Source organism: Leucopleurus acutus (assembly GCF_964270905.1).
Source record: "Leucopleurus acutus genome assembly, chromosome: 4".
Taxonomy (NCBI): Eukaryota; Metazoa; Chordata; class Mammalia; order Artiodactyla; family Delphinidae; genus Leucopleurus; species Leucopleurus acutus.
In genome coordinates, this window is record NC_139146.1 from 26823289 (window position 1) to 26840077 (window position 16789).

General features: G+C 36.8%; 1 protein-coding gene across 8 annotated transcripts in view; it reads left to right on the top strand.

The window, feature by feature from the left end:
- The window catches only part of CAMK2D (calcium/calmodulin dependent protein kinase II delta), a gene marked incomplete at its 3' end in the record, with an annotated part of 279253 nt that overhangs the window by 186895 nt on the left and 75569 nt on the right, over positions 1 to 16789 (top strand). For all 8 annotated transcript variants that reach the window (XM_082838403.1, XM_082838399.1, XM_082838401.1 and 5 more), the window contains exons 5-6: positions 9374 to 9439; positions 12756 to 12828. In XM_082838403.1, coding sequence (XP_082694529.1) covers positions 9374 to 9439; positions 12756 to 12828 — 139 coding nt within the window. The remainder of the gene's footprint in view (positions 1 to 9373; positions 9440 to 12755; positions 12829 to 16789) is intronic.

Sequence of the window (16789 nt, forward strand, 5' to 3'; positions counted from 1 at the left end):
CCAAAACTATGTTTAATAATCGAGACAAGAGTGGACAACCTTGTCTTGTTCCTGATCTAGAGGAATTGCTTTCAGTTTTTCACCATTGAGAATGATGTTTGCTGTGGGTTTGTCATATATGGCCTTTATTATGTTGAGGTAGGTTCCCTCTATGCCTACTTTCTGGAGGGTTTTTATCATAAATGGGTGTTGAATTTTGTCAAAAGCTTTTTTTGCATCTATTGAGATGATCACATGGTTTTTATTCTTCAGTTTGTTAATATGGTATATCACACTGATTGATTTGTGTATATTGAAGAGTCCTTGCATCCCTGGGATAAATCCCACTTGTTCATGGTGTATGATCCTTTTAATGTATTGTTGGATTCTGTTTGCTAGTATTTTTTGAGGATTTTTGCATCTATATTCATCAGTGACATTGGTCTATAATTTTCTTTTTTTGTGGTATCTTTGGTTTTGGTATCAGGGTGATGGTGGCCTCATAGAATGAGTTTGGCAGGGTTACTTCCTCTTCAATTTTTTGGAAGAGTTTGAGAAGGATGGGTGTTAGCTCTTCTCTAAATGTTTGATAGAATTCACCTGTGAAGCCATGTGGTCCTGGACTTTTGTTTGTTGGAAGGTTTTTAATCAGTTTCAATTTCATTACTTGTGATTGGTCTGTTTATATTTTCTAACTCTTTCTGGTTCAGTCTTGGATGGTTATACCTTTCTAAGAATTTGTCCATTTCTGCCAGATTGTCCATTTTATTGGCATAGAGTTGCTTGTAGTAGTCTCTTAGGATGCTGTGTATTTCTGTGTTGTCTGTTGTAACTTCTCCTTTTTAGTTTCTAATTTTATGATTTGAGTCCTCTCCCTCTTTTTCTTGTTGAGTCTGGCTAATGGTTTAACAATTTTGTTTATCTTCTCAAAGAACCAGCTTTTACTTTCATTGATCTTTGCTATTGTTTTCTTTGTTTCTATTTCATTTATTTCTGATCTGATATTTATGATTTCTTTCCTTCTACTAACTTTGGGTTTTGTTTGTTCTTCTTTCTTTAGTTCCCTTAGGTGTAAGTTTAGATTGTTTATTTTGAGATTTTTCTTGTTTCTTGAGGTAGACTTATATTGCTATAAACTTCCCTCTTAGAACTGCTTTTGCTGCATCCCATAGGTTTTGGATTGTCGTGTTTTCCTTGTCATTTGTCTCTAGGTATTTTTTGATTTCCTCTTTGATTTCTTCAGTGATCTCTTCGTTATTTAGTAACGTATTGTTTAACCTCCATATGTTTGTGGTTTTTACATTTTTTTCCCCTGTAACTGATTTCTAATTTCATAGTGTTGTGGTCAGAAAAGACGCCTCATATTATTTCAATTTTCTTAAATTTACTGAGGCTTGATTTGTTACCCAAGCTATGATCTCTCCTGGAGAATGTTCTGTGTGCACTTGAGAAGAAAGTGTAATCTGCTTTTTTTGGATGGAATGTCCTATAAATATCAATTAAATCTATCTGGTCTATTGTGTCATTTAAAGCTTGTGTTTCCTTATTAATTTTCTGTTTGGATGATCTGTCCATTGGTGTAAGTGAGGTGTTAAAAGTCCCCCACTATTATTGTTACTGTCGATTTTCTCCTTTATAGATCTTAGCAGTTGCCTTATGTATTGAGGTGCTCCTATGTTGGGTGCATATATATTTATAATTGTTATATCTTCTTGGACTGATCCCTTGATCATTATGTAGTGTCCTTCCTTGTCTCTTGTAACATTCTTTATTTTAAAGTCTATTTTATCTGATATGAGTGTTGCTACTCCAGCTTTCTTTTGATTTCCATTTGCATGGAGTATCTTTTTCCATCCCCTCATTTTCAGTCTGTATGTGTCCCGAGGTCTGAAGTGGGTCTCTTGTAGACAGCATATATATGCGTCTTGTTTTTGTATCCATTCAGAGAGCCTGTGTCTTTTGGTTGGAGCATTTAACCCATTCACGTTTAAGGTAACTATTGATATGTATGTTCCTATTACCATTTTCTTAATTGTTACGGGTTGTTTTTGTAGGTCCTTTTCTTCTCTTGTGTTTCCCACTTAGAGAAGTTCCTTTAGCATTTGTTGTAGAGCTGGTTTGGTGGTGCTGAATTCTCTTAGCTTTTGCTTGTCTGTAACGCCTTTCATTTCTCTGTCAGATCTGAATGAGATCCTTGCTGTATCTCATTACTCATAGAGTAATCTTGGTTGTAGGTTCTTCCCTTTCATCACTTTAAATATATCATGCCACTCCCTTCTGGCTTGTAGAGTTTCTGCTGAGAAATCAGCTGTTAACCTTATGGGAGTTCCCTTGTATGTGATTTGTCATTTTTCCCTTCTTGCTTTCAATAATTTTTCTTTGTCTTTAATTTTTGTCAGTTTGATTACTATATATCTCGGCCTGTTTCTCCTTGGGTTTATCCTGCCTGGGACTCTCTGTGCTTCCTGGACTTGGGTGGCTATTTCCTTTCCCATGTTAGGGAAGTTTTCGACTCTAATCTCTTCAAATATTTTCTCTGGTCCGTTCTCTCTCTCTTCTCCTTCTGGGACCCCTATAATGTGAATGTTGTTGCGTTTAATGTTGTCCCAGAGGTCTCTTAGGCTGTCTTCATTTCTTTTCATTCTTTTTTCTTTATCTGTTCCATGGCAGTGAATTCCACCATTCTGTCTTCCAGGTCACTTATCCATTCTTCTGCCTCAGTTATTCTGCTATTGATTCCTTCTAGTGTATTTTTCATTTCATTTATTGTATTGTTCATCTCTGTTTGTTTGTTCTTTAATTCTTCTAGGTGTTTGTTCTTTAATTCTTCTGTGTCTTTGTTAAATATTTCTTGCATGTTCTCAATCTTTGCCTCCATTCTTTTTCCGAGGTCCTGGATCATCTTCACTATCATTATTCTGAATTCTTTTTCTGGAAGATTGCCTATCTCCATTTCTTTTAGTTGTTTTTCTGAGGTTTTATCTTGTTCCTTCCTCTGGTACATAGCCCTCTGCCTTTGCATCTTATCTATCTTTCTGTGAATGTGTTTTTTGTTCCACAGGCTGCAGGATTGTAGTTCTTGCTTCTGCTGTCTGCCCTCAAAACACCATGTTTTTATTCCCTTCTCAATCTCTGATCCAAGTATGTGCCTTTATAATGAATTCAACAAGTACTTCCTGCATTTGTGATCAGACATGATTAGTTCACAGACAAACTCTGTCTTATGGGAAAGATACTATAAGATCCAAAACTGAAATATATGATTTCCAGGGGAAAACTGCCTGAGAGATACCTGCTTTCTTATAAAATATAATGGTAAGTGATATGGTGTCAGGAGCATCAACATTATGGCCTTGATATGTGATCACCCCACACGTCTGCTCTCTGTGAAATATAAAACCCTGGGATCATTCACTTAATGAGCATTTATTGATCTTGTCACAGGCACTATGTGTCATCATTTGATATTTTATAGTGAAGAAGCAGGAACAGATTTTACCCTCCCAGAGCAACCATACAGGTAGAAAGACAAACATTAAACAAATGTGTACACAAAGAAATACGTGATTATAATGGTGATAAGTGTTATGGAGTATAATACAGGGTTCTAAGGGGGTAAGATAACTTAGATGAGTAGGGGGTCTGAGGATATAAAATTTAAACCAAGTTTTGAAGGATAAGAGGGCTTTACTCACCAAATAGTAAAGGTAAAGACGTTGGGAATGTTCTGGAAGAGAGATCAGCACGTGAAAAGGCCTGGGGATGGGAAGGAGCTTGGTGCACTTGAGGAACTTGAGAAAGGCTGCTGTGGTTGGAGCAGGATGGAGAGGGGCAGCAAGGAGGGTCAGGAGACATGCAGGTCATGTAAGGATTTTGCCTGGAAAAGCAGTGCACAGGTATTTAAGAGCTTCATGTAGCCATGAGACAAGATTTGATGTACACTTAAAGCTACTGTCTGGGGAATTGATGGCAGAGGGGCAAGAGAGGAGATGGTGCCAATGAGGAGGCCATTGCAGTAGTGCAGGTGACAGACAGTGATGACTTGGACTGGTGACATTAGAGTGGAGATGGAAAGAAGTACTGATTTCAGATCCATTTTGGAGATAAAGTCAGCAGGATTTGTCTAGAGATTGGTAGATAAATAATATGAAAGGTAGTTGGGCCTCTTTACCCTCAGTTTCTAGCTTAAATATGGGTTAAACCATAAAATTGTGGACTGGTTTCATTCATCCATTTAATTATTTGATAATTTATCTACTCAATAAAGATTTATTAAGCTCTTTCTATCTGCCAGACATGCTATAAAGTACTGAAGATACAATGTTCCATCATAGATGTCTGCCCAGAGATTGGCTTGGTTGACTATATATGTTAGAAGGTGGTGCTTAGAAGGCCTGACTTTTCAATTGTATCTCCATAGACTGTTCCCTTAGCTCAGTGGTTCTCATCAGGGACACTAGGGGGACCTTGGGGTGACTGGGAATAGTGGGATTGACAAGGTAATGCTACTGGCGCCTATTGTGGGGCCTGGTGCTGACAGTCTTGCCTATTCAAGGGACCATCCCACTTGGTGAAGGATTGTCTGGCCAGGAAGACCAGTAACACTCCTGTTAATGAACCGTGATCAGCTTCACTCTGACCAGCCCTCACCAGCAGTTGGTCTTACTTTAATCTAAGAATTAAAGGGGATATAAGTGGGAGTGCCTTTATGTCACTGTTCTTCCCAGTCTTTTCACATGACCCTTTGGGCTCTCCAGAAATCTTTGACCTGCTCTTCTCCTCCTCTCCAGCTTGTGTCCAAGGGGAAACAATTAGGGTAGCACAGTGGGAATAAACAAACCCTTTCTTTCTTGTGTTGTGTGTTCTTGGGAAAAGTCCTTAACCTCCACTAATTCAGTGTCCTTGTGTATAAAACGGAAATGATAGCTCTAGTATCTACCTCATGAGGTTGTTGCGTTACAACTCGTAGGGACTTAGAACAGTGCTTGGGCTTGGCACGTGGTGAGCTCCCAATGGATATTTGCCATTATCGTTCAACATTATGGAAGGCAGTGTGCCGGGCACCATGCAGGTAGCACAGGCGAACACGTCACCACTCACAGCTTCTGCCCAGGAGGTCGCTGGAAGACACACCCGTCACCCAAATGCAAGTCAGCATATGAAATGTTTTTGGACAAACAAACAAAAAATTTGACTATGGTGATTCTTTGCTAACATGACTTCTGCTGTCTCTGTTCAGAGCCTTGGATTTCAGGTCCGGTGGCCTCTGCTCATTGGGTTTGTTCTTCAGCTTTATACTTGGAGTTCCAGGGGGAATTACTCCTTTTTCTCGGAGACACTCCTGGCCCTGCCTTGGAGAGATTGCCTCCTCACTGTGTGTTAGCTGGGCCCTGCTCTGGGTTCCTGTTTTCCAATGTGGCTACAGCCTGAGGTTCATGGGTTTTGCCCCACTACCTTGGGCATGCTCTAATCTCTACCTCAGTGCTGGTTCTTGAGTTAACGTGGAACCATTTTCTCTTCCAAAGTCCAATCTTTGACATCTTGGATGCTAGCAGCTGCTCTCAGTGTCATAGGCAAAACTGTAATCCTCAAAATTTTATAAATGTTTTATTCAAGGTGAAACTACTTTCAACTATTTCTGATATAATTCACAAATATATATACAAGGAGCATGAATAATTCATTCTTGCCGAATAGCACAAAATGAATCAGCATTCCCATAAATAACAGCAACAACAAAAATCTTTTTGATATGTAGAGTCTCATCTTTTCATAGTTCTAGAGTTATCGTTTATTTCCTGTAAGCTCTAAGGTTATAGAGGTTCATAAATGATAATTAATGCTTCAAATATATAATTGATATGCCTCATATCATACAGATCCCTGACACCACTTTATTCGCAAAATCTCTAATTAATTAATCTAAGTTTATTCATGAGACTGATTTAATTTGTGACTGTGTGAAACTTCACATAGCATACTAAAAATTTTCCAAAATCTGTAATAACTGCTGCTTAATTTTGTGCTCCATTAAACAATCATGTGAGTATAGAAATGTGTTAAAGTTAGAAAATTCAAGCTTCTCTTTAAGGCAGTGTGTTCTATTAGAACTCCATTTTTTCCTTCTCAGACGTTTATCATACATATAGCAAAAATGGCTTCATTTGCACAAGGATATTTTTAAATAATGAGAAAAATGAATGCTAGAAAATGAGAAAGAGTACTGTCAGAGACAGTTGACTACATAATCTCCAACTCTACATAAAGCTCTCTATACCCCTTAAATTTGTTTAATAGTTACACCTGAGTTTTCAGTATTCTTCTTTAGATACAAACCCCTTAAGAAATAAAACCTATTGTCACGTATGGCTAAATTTTAGTGTTTTCCTTTTTCTTTTTAAGCACATGTAAACTCTAAACTTATAGTAGATGGGTAGCATGATTTTCTGACTTGGTTAATTCATTTAATCATTATTTCAGTACTCATTAATTAAACAAATGTTATGTGTTAGTTGCTGGGTTCGGTGCTAAGGTAACAAAGATCCGTAAGTCCTGATCCTAGCGATTTAGGATCTGACAGTTCGCATGGAGTATATAATATATTTAAGAAGCTACTATATATGCAGTAGCAATTTTATTAGTGAAAATGGACTTTTTAATCAATATTTGTTAAACACTTTAACAATCCAAAATTGTTTGTAATATGTACAGATTTTCTTGCTACCTGTGGTCAGAAACAAAGATAAATATGAATATATATCATATCTACGTTGGTCACGTTCAAAGGAAGAAATCCCACAAAACTGTTATCATCGTTATAGAGACAGTAATATATTTGTTGGAAGTTCTTTCTGTCTAATATTTAATTACTTTGTATCATAATTTGTCTAGGGCACACTGTATGATTGCGTTAATATCATAGATTCTAATTGGGAGAAAAACTTATCTGTGCCAATAAATGAAATTACATGTACACATAACCATAGTTTTCATAACAAGCCCATATGAAGCTTTAAATAATCATTTTAGATGTCCATTTTATATGTAAAAGTAATAGAATTGAAAATAGTAACTTCAACATTAAAGGACTTACAAATATCCAGAATGCAGTGGAGATGGGGGAGAGTTGGGTAAACTTTCAGACAAGTTTACAGTTTATAGTATCACATCTTTTCATTTAGGAGAGGAAAATACAGACAAGAGTAATAACTGGTGATCCCTGGAACATGTTATCGTTTGATGATATTTCAGAACTTATTAAAGTAAAAAACAAGAACAACAACAGAAAACTATCTTAGATTAATTTTATCTCACACTCTCTAATGTACATACAGCAAGTTTTATACCTTCACTTGATGCTTGACCAAATGACTCATACCTTCTAAATCTCTAGAAAAATGGACAGTGTAATTATTGAAAAGGCTGTACTGTGTAGTGATCGAAAGTATGGGCTGTGGTGTGGATGGCCCGCCTATGCCACTCAAGGCTGTGTAAAATTGGGCAAGTTACTTAACTTCTCTGTACTTCCATTTTCTCATCAATACACTGGGCTAGTGGTAAAACCGTCCTAAATTATTAGAATTTATCAGTTAACATAAAGCTTAGCACACTGTGTGTCACATGGAAAGCGCTCAACAAATGTTAGCTCTTATGAGATTAAACTCCAAAGCAGAAAGTTTCTTTTAAAATCAAGTCAGATCATAACAGAGGAAGGAATGACTGATAAATACATAAGAAAATGATTCATTTCACTAATACTCAAATTCGTATTAACATGAGCTAACTTTTTTCCAATTAGATAGGCATTTTCGTTTATTGACAATAACCATTATTAGTAATGATGTGGGCCTGTCGGTACTTTCAAAATGTTGGAGGTACCACCATTTTGGAAGGTAATTTTCCTTGTCTTCCCAACAAAATTTTAAATGTGGATACTCTTTGACCCAGTAATTTTACTTTTAAGAATTTATCTTCTAATAATACTCTCAAAGATGTACGTGCACACACGCATACACACTTACTTTAAATAGGGAAAAAAATGCTTCTGACATGAAACAGTGCCCATGATTTAATGTAAAATGAAAACCACGATTAGCCTAATTGTTGTATATTGCACAATCGCACTTTAGTGAGAAAAGTGTCTTTGTGTGTGTTTGCAAAGGGAAAAGTATAAATGTTAAAAGATACACAAAAAGTTGAAAGGACACGCGTAAAGTTAAAATCGATTTATTCCGCGGAGTGGAATTGGGATTAAGAGATAGGGGAGGACTTGGTACATTTCCATATTTTAAAATTTTACCACAAAATTACATGACTTTTTAAAATTTAAAAAGTCATTTTTTAAGCAGGGAGAAGAAAAGCCTAAGCCAGAGAATCACTGGTTAGGGAATTGTAGCCCCAAAGCAGTAATCTATTGGACCTGAAGAAGAAATTAATCCCAGAGATAGTTACATCTCCTTATTTAGAGAACCTCGAAGTCCACGGTCTGAATGAACTTCCTGGAGTAACCAAATCTAGTTGCTGAGTTGTGGGGAAGTCTTCACTTTATTAAGAAGGGCAGGGCTTCCCTGGTGGTGCAGTGGTTGAGAGTCTGCCTGCCGGTGCAGGGGACGGGCGTTGTGCCCCGCTCCGGGAGGATCCCACGTGCCGCGGAGCGGCTGGGCCCGTGAGCCGTGGCCGCTGGGCCTGCGCGTCCGGAGCCTGTGCTCCGCAACAGGAGAGGCCACAGCAGTGAGAGGCCCGCGTATCGCCAAAAAAAAAGAAGGGCAGACAGATATGGCTCCTTCCTAGCTGGCAAGGGGTCACTGCTGCCTCTCAGGCACTGCCAAAACCTGAGTCTTACTTTACCGGCAAAGACATGGAACATAAAGGAAATTGCTTTACAAGGAAAATCAAGCACTCAGCCCCTATGTATTTTGGACGGCCACCTCTAGCCCATAAAGGCATGTTCATTGCAGTTTAAAAAACGAGCCCCTCCAGAGAAATACAGCCTGCAAACTCACACTCTACACCCATGATGTGTTATCCTCTCTTTTTGTTCAGAAAATGTTCCTAAATGGTTCCACACACTTTGTCAGACCTCAGTTAATATTTAGAGAATTGAAGAGTTTCATAGAAACCATTTTCTATAAGATATGTCTGAGTATATTTATGGTATACAGAAAGTTGTATCCTCGGGATCTAGTGATACAAAGGCAAACAGAAAAGATGGAAATGTTTAGATTAATATAAATTGAACATTATGGAGTCTTATAATGTTTTAATATGCTTTCTGTTTTGATAATAATTTTTAAAATAATCTGAAAGCATATATTTCATATGAACACTGGTGCAAATCTATTGATGCCTAGTTTTTTCTTCTTTTTTAATGTGACTATCTTGTTTGTCTTCACAGAGTTACTGGAGGTGAACTGTTTGAAGACATAGTGGCGAGAGAATATTACAGTGAAGCCGACGCCAGGTAAGTGACTTGCCCTGGGCAAGATACAGGACTCAGCACTCAGATGACACTTGTTCAGTATATCTCTCTACAAATATATTATGATGCTTAAGATTATGAGACTTTTATAATACCATCTTGGACTTTTCTTGATGAGACCCTCTTAATTGATATTTCTCTCTTAAGGATTTCCAAGATGATTCTTTGAAGAAAAAAAAAACAACTATGAATCTGGACTAAACTTTATTTTTATCTAGTATCTATAGTTAGAATACATATTTTATTTTTAAAAAAAGCCTAACTGGAATGACTTCTAATAAAGAAATATACTTTTTTATCAAAGTTATGAGCTCTCTAGATGCTAGGCTGCCCAGTATGGTAGCCACTAGTCACACATGACTTTTTTTTTTAATTTATTTTATTGAAGTATAGTTGATACTATGTTACAATGTTGTATTAATTTCTGCTGTACAGCAAAGTGAGTCAGTTATACATATATACTTTTCCTTATTCTTTTCTGCTATGGTTTATTACAGGATATTGAATATAGTTCCATGTGCTATATGGTAGGACCTTGTTGTTTATACATATGACTCTTAATTTCAATTTCAATTAATTAAAATTAAATAAAAAGTTCACTTCCTCAGTTGCACTAGCCCCATTTCAAGTGCTTAATTGCACGAATGGCTAGTGGCAACCGACTGGATATAGCAGATATAAAGCATTTCCATCATCACAGAAGTTCCATGAACAGCCCATGTCTAATCAGAGGCCATAAAAAGAAACAGACTCCAAAAGGCCCAGTGGTCTCCTTCAGGCATTATGAGCTGTTTAATGCTTTGGAAATTCCATTAATGTCCTTGGAACTCTCACTTGAAAAATATTTATTCAGGTACTTCAGAGGATTCAAGAGGATTTCCCAATCTTGTTAATTGGCAACATTTTTACAGAAGTTAAAAATGGCTAACATTTTGTCTAATTTGAGACTTCCTAGGCAATGTTTTTGGAGTAAAGTAACATTCATCTACTTGCTCAGACATTACTTAGACTGTATGGTGTTAATTTCCTTGGCATCTCTTACATATATTCTGCAGTCGGTACTCATTTTGAAAAATCTGGCCGTGAGTGCTTGGCTCATTATTAGCAATATAAATGAGATGTTTCATATATATTCAGTTACTGATGGTCTGTGCCTGCTGGTTCTCTATCTAATGCTTTCAGAGCTTCCTAAGGCTGCTCATCCCCCTGTAGCCTGGCCCTCAGCAGATAGTCAGCCGATAGAAGGTTCCCCATCCCTAAAGTAGCACATGTATATACAGGCTCACTTCTAAATTTCTGATTAATCTTTTTGGTTTAATGCTACTGTTTATGACATTTTGTGAATCTCCTCTGCACATGACTACACTCTAATTTTTTAATGGAATTTTTCCTGCCAAAGTCAAATAGAAAGTTCCATGTCACTTATGCTATAATGAGTGAATCATCACTTGTTCAGTTTAAGCCAGTTCCTCACATTAGGCCTCTGAAAAGGGCTTCAGAATAGCCTTGGAAGTAGCTATTTGCCCACTTTCCAAAAGAGTAATCTTTTTAATCAAGGTAATAAAAAAAGTTAGGGAATTTCCTTTATTTTGCTTTTCAAAGTTATGTTAAACAGGTGGTTCTTGTGTTTCAAAATATTGGTTGAAATTAATCTAGAGACCATTTTCACTGTCGAGCAGCCCTACAGATAACAGGATAGACCCTTGGTTGGTTGGATCATTTCATATACATGCTTATATTAAATTTTGGAATGTACTATGGGATACATTTTAGGATAGGTCCCCCACATAATCAAGGAGAAGAAACATTCTCTTCTCAACTACAAGCATAAAGAGCAAATAATTTGTAAAAATCTGTTTAGTACTAGTCCTCAAGAAGTTAAGAATTTAATTAATTCTCACTGGTAACATATGGTGAACTTTATTTAATATGAATTCTTGTTTACTTCTTTATTTTCTGTTATTCATTAAGCCCAATAACTTATACCAGTGGTTTGAGATGAGAGCGTGAAGTATTCCTAAAAAGTAGTATAAAGTGAACATTATTGTAGAAGGCAAAGGAGTCATATGATTTAACAGATAATTACCAACACTCCAATAAGCTGTATAGTCAAAAACAACCAATATGAAGCTGTTTTAGTGGTACACTTAGTCAAGTTAGAGCTAGAAAATCACAATCATGATCAATTTTGTGACATGTTTTAATAAATCAGATGGTGATTACTTTCTTTTAATTCAAGAATTTACTTTGGAGTAGTAGTATTTTGTACATTAAATGATTGAAAATATCCTCATTAAAGTATTTGCTTAATCCTTATATGAATGAATGTAGAATGAATGAATGTCTGTATATACCTGCATTTGAATCGCATAGTGAACTTGTACAGAATTCATCAGTGTGATATGTTCCACATTACTGTATGTCATATGACAGCTCATTGGACCTTATAGGTGCCCATCGATGACGTCTACCATAGAATTTAATTAGCGTCTATTTGACATCAGTGAGCCTTTAATAAGAATAGCATAAGTTGTGCATTTTAACATAGTAATAAGCATAAGTTTTCCTTCACTGGGGTGTATGAAAATGTGTCTAACAACCACCAGTGCTCCAGGGGATTTTAAATTTTATTTACTTTTTGTAAGTTCTTAGCCCTTCCCCAGAGTATGACTACACTGAAGAGGAGTTTGTTTTATGCCATGGGTTTACTTTAAATTCTCCCTGTTATTGGAGACGTGCGTTAGTTTTCCTATTAATATATTATACAAGCAGCACCATTTCTAAGTCAAAATGGTAAATGTCTCCCTCCATTTTTTTTGACCTTTGTTTCACCTGCCACTTCATCTGTGTTTACCCTCTTGTTTCAACACCTATGTTTAATTGTGACCTCAGATTTTAAACAGTTTAGATGTGTATGAGAAATACCCATAAATTTTATTTCACTGAAGAATTTTCCCAGAACATTGTGGGAATTATTTATAAAATTTTCTCCCTGAATATGGAAATATTGAGTTCTGTATACAAATGATTTAATTTATGGAGTTGCCATGAAAAACACACACAGCTCAAATTGTTTTGTCTGAATATGTCACAAATTCTATGTTGGATGTCATTTTTGTTAGAATCAGAATTAGCTTTATCCAGCATTATTTAATTCCAGTGTAAAGCTAAAAAAATGTGAAAAATATAATTTTTGTTTGTTGTTTGTTTCGTTCAAACTTTCATTTTATTTTGTATTCAATGTGACTATGTGCCTTTAAAATGTTCTCCCTTCCATTCTGCCCTTGTATCTTTACAGTCATTGTATACAGCAGATTCTAGAAAGTGTAAATCATTGTCACCTAAATGGCATAGTTCACAGGGACCTGAAGGTCAGTATATGGAGTCCATAAATCTGAATCAAAGGAAGTTTTTTTTTTGGTTTTTTTTTTCTGGGGAAAGGGCAGAGGGTGGGTATTTAAAATGGTTCCCTTGCCTTTCCCAACTTTTCCCTAAAATGACTAAATGATGAAATGATAATGCATGATGGCTCTTTCAGTTTGCTCATCTACAGGCTAAATATACATCATAGCAAAAAGGGAAGGACAGTATTGAGAACACCTGTTACGTTTCCGAGGAGTAAACCACCAGAGGCAGTTTGGGGGCAGGCTTTCCTGAGATGACCAGCACTTGCCTGGAGATAAACTTGGCCTGTGATGTATGTCCGCCTGTAGATTTAAACACCACTTCTGTTCTGAGACCATGGGTTGCTGTAGCAGAACAACTGGTTACGCATTGCTCCATTTGAGTCTGATGAACCCTCAGGCAAGAGATGATAATTGCCAGCTAAATTAAAGCATGCGAAGTTAATGATTTATCAAAAATTCATTACGTATCCTAATTTAACCTTAATAGTGCCTTGACTGCTAATGTGACAGCTTTGGAATGATACTAGAAAAATGGGAGAGAAGAGGGAGACAGCTTTTTTTGTGTGAGGTGGAGGTGGAGCACAAAAGCTATAAAAATAATAGTTGTGTTCCAGTTCATTTCCTGTGAGGATTTATAACCAGGAAATGAGCTCCTGAATTAAATATTTTTAAGATGGATTTTTCTAGAACAAGTGGACCCACATTTTGGCTCACATCTGGCAAGATCCTGATTGTTCTGAGGTAGTAGTCACTCTTCTTGAGCATGTTTACATTACTGAAGATGTTTAAAATACAACCCCAGTTGTCTGCTAGTTTTGCACTTTAACCCAGTCTCTCTGAGGCTATACAGACAGTGAGTGTAAGCTTGGAACTAACACACGCCCCCTGGTGTTTGCATGCAGTCATTGCATTCAGCAGATCCTGGAGGCTGTGCTACACTGCCATCAGATGGGCGTAGTCCATCGGGACCTGAAGGTGAGTAATGAATGCCCTTGGAGAAGACAAACCACCACACAATTCCTAACGACTGTTCAGCTGCAGTTATACCTGTAAAGGCAAAAATATGAGCAGTAAAGTTGTGTGGACTCATTCCGACACATTACGAAGACACTTTCCCTCGCCACAGTCATCTCTTCTCTAATGCACACTTGAGACTTACATAAATCCCATTTCATCCAGAGAGAAAGCATTGCCTAACATTAACAATAAATAGGTTATATTTCCTTCTTCCTAAGAATGGATGCAGCATTTAATGTGATTTTGAGTAGGACTGATCTCTTTCTTTCTAAACTTGTTCTGTGGACGTAATAGTATGTTTGTTGATCAAACATGTGATTTTATAGTCATATTATATTTACGTAATATGTAAATGGTTATCAGAATTATAAAGTAAATAGAGATAAATGTATTAGGTAGATTTTTGGCCCAAGTGATTGGTGCTAAAGAATCCCATTCTGGGTGCTGAAGTCTCTTTCCCTTAACATCAGTCCCAGGGATTCTGAGGACATTGAGGCTCCCTGGGTTTTTATTTATTTATATTCCTAGGGGCCAAGATATTATTGCCTTTTAAAACAGATGGAAAAAGGGTAAAACAAATTTTATTATCAAATAGTATATTTGATACTAATACTTTTAAGACTTGACTCAGCTTCTGATAACCATTGAGGTTGAAAATTGTTTAGATCATTTAGAAATTAAATATTTCAGAGAAGACTATCCTTTTATTAATTTTCTGACCTCTTCTCTCAGCATTCTAGTTTTACTTATGAAATTTCAGAGAAATAGTGAAGGCCTAGAAATTTAAATGGAGAGAAACTCCTGGGTGGGGGAAATAGCAAATGTGAGCACTGTATAGTTGTGGTTTTTCATCTGAAACCTCAGCCTTTTCCAGGCTTTAGTACAAAGGTGGCAAAGGATAATTTAGAATGTCTTGAACTGTAGTGGGTTCAGTGGGAGGACCTAGGCTGGTTTCTCTAGACTTCTCTAGTTATAGTAAATTGTAAATCTGTAGTTTCCATTCATTTAGTATGTTCTACAAGAATATATCTCTAACGATCCGCAGTGAGTTACTTGAAGATGTGATTTTTAAGCAAAACATTGCCTTAGTTTTCTAGAATCTTCCTTTGATTTTCAGTTTGAGTCTGAGAGCTTTGCATGTCTAAAGGAAAAGTAGGTTAATGGCTTGTTCTTTTGGAGAACCAAGATAGGACTGTGTCCATCTGCTAACACCAAACTTACCCATCAGGATAAAGGAAAAATAATATGTTCCTTTGAAAACCCATATATTTGGCAATCACCTCAAAAATTCCTTACTAGCCATGTAAAGACAGTGCCCCTTCTGGTTACTTCGTAGTACTCACAGTGCTACTTTTCCTTTTTAAGTGAACGTATGTAGACATACACATTATTTTTGCTATTTAATAAAGTTATCATTTGAAACATTTTGCTACATTTATGTAATTATAAGTATACTCTAAAAGCCAAGGATGAAAAATGTGAATCCTATTCCATGACTTTCAAAATATATTTTGTGAGGTCATGATATTGCACTTTTGTAAGTGTCCAAACTCAGCAGAGCTCTTCAAAGACCGGAACTCCCTTCCTTCCTTCCTCCCTTCCTTCCTCCCTTCCTTCCTTCCTTCCTTCCTTCCTTTTTATTTATTTATTTATGGCTGAGTTGGGTCTTCATTGCTGCACATGGGCTTTCACCAGGGAAGTCCCCAAAGACTGTAACTTTACTCAGAGATGGCAGTGAGCCTAGGGTGTGGGTGGGGAAGAAAAATATATTTTCTGACATATGAGCTAAAGTCACTAATTAAAAACTCAGGCAGGTGATTTCCAGTGAGGCTACTACTAAAAGAAACAGCCTGCTGCATCACCCATCAGATTTCTTGCAAGGGAGAAAAGTTTTTGCTTTCCATTCTTATCTTACCCTGTTTTTAGGAGAGGATAGAGATGAATTTCTGATAGAGCTTGTTATAATGTCTATAATTGTCCTAGTTTCTGTGAAGTTGCTGACTTGGATAAACTTCAGTTGAGTCTAGTTCTCATGCTTGTTTCAGTAGGCCGTGACATAAATATACTGAGAGGCGCAAACTTGTGCGTGAGAGACAACTATGCACACCTTAAGTGTGCTCAGTCACTGGCTTTGATTTGTGTCTTTTATATCCACCATGCATAGTCTGATAAGTATACAACTTGCAATAGCATATTTACCGATATATTAAAATGAAAAAGATCAATTGCCGAAACCTATTCTCAGGCTTTAATCAAAATATTGCCCTTACTACTATTGGGCCATATATTTTTGTTTCCCTGTCATGATTCATATGTTAATTCATGTACACTACAGGCATGCAGTTTAACTTGTCCGTATCAGTGAGATAAAAACACAGGAAGTATTACATTTTTCATCATTATCACAGACACCTGTGAGCATAGGAGTACTGTACAGTTTGTTTATAAATCCCTCCTAAGATAATAGCTATTTAACGTATTGTGTTCCTTTACAGTACCTAATGTGAGACCTTATACCTAGTTAATACTTGCAGCATAGTCCTTTAATTTAGGAATGAATCAAGTTCAACCAAAAGCACATTTATAATATAAAGGACAACATTGAATAAAACAGATTGTTGTGTATGTTAATTAATGTTGAATAAAATAGAGGATAAACATATCCTCTTTGATACAGGGATAGCATACAGATCTCGGTTTGAATATTTGAATAACTGCCACACTTGGGGGCTTATTAGACAGTAGAATCCACCAGATGGAAACTTACCGAGACCTAGAGACAAGCTAAGGCACAGCAGGCACAGCAACAGGAGAAAGTTCAGGGTGGTGGGATGTTGGCATAACAGAAGCATGTCGGTCAGCACCAGACAGTATCCATTGGATACATGGACCACAGCCTTTGTCTAAG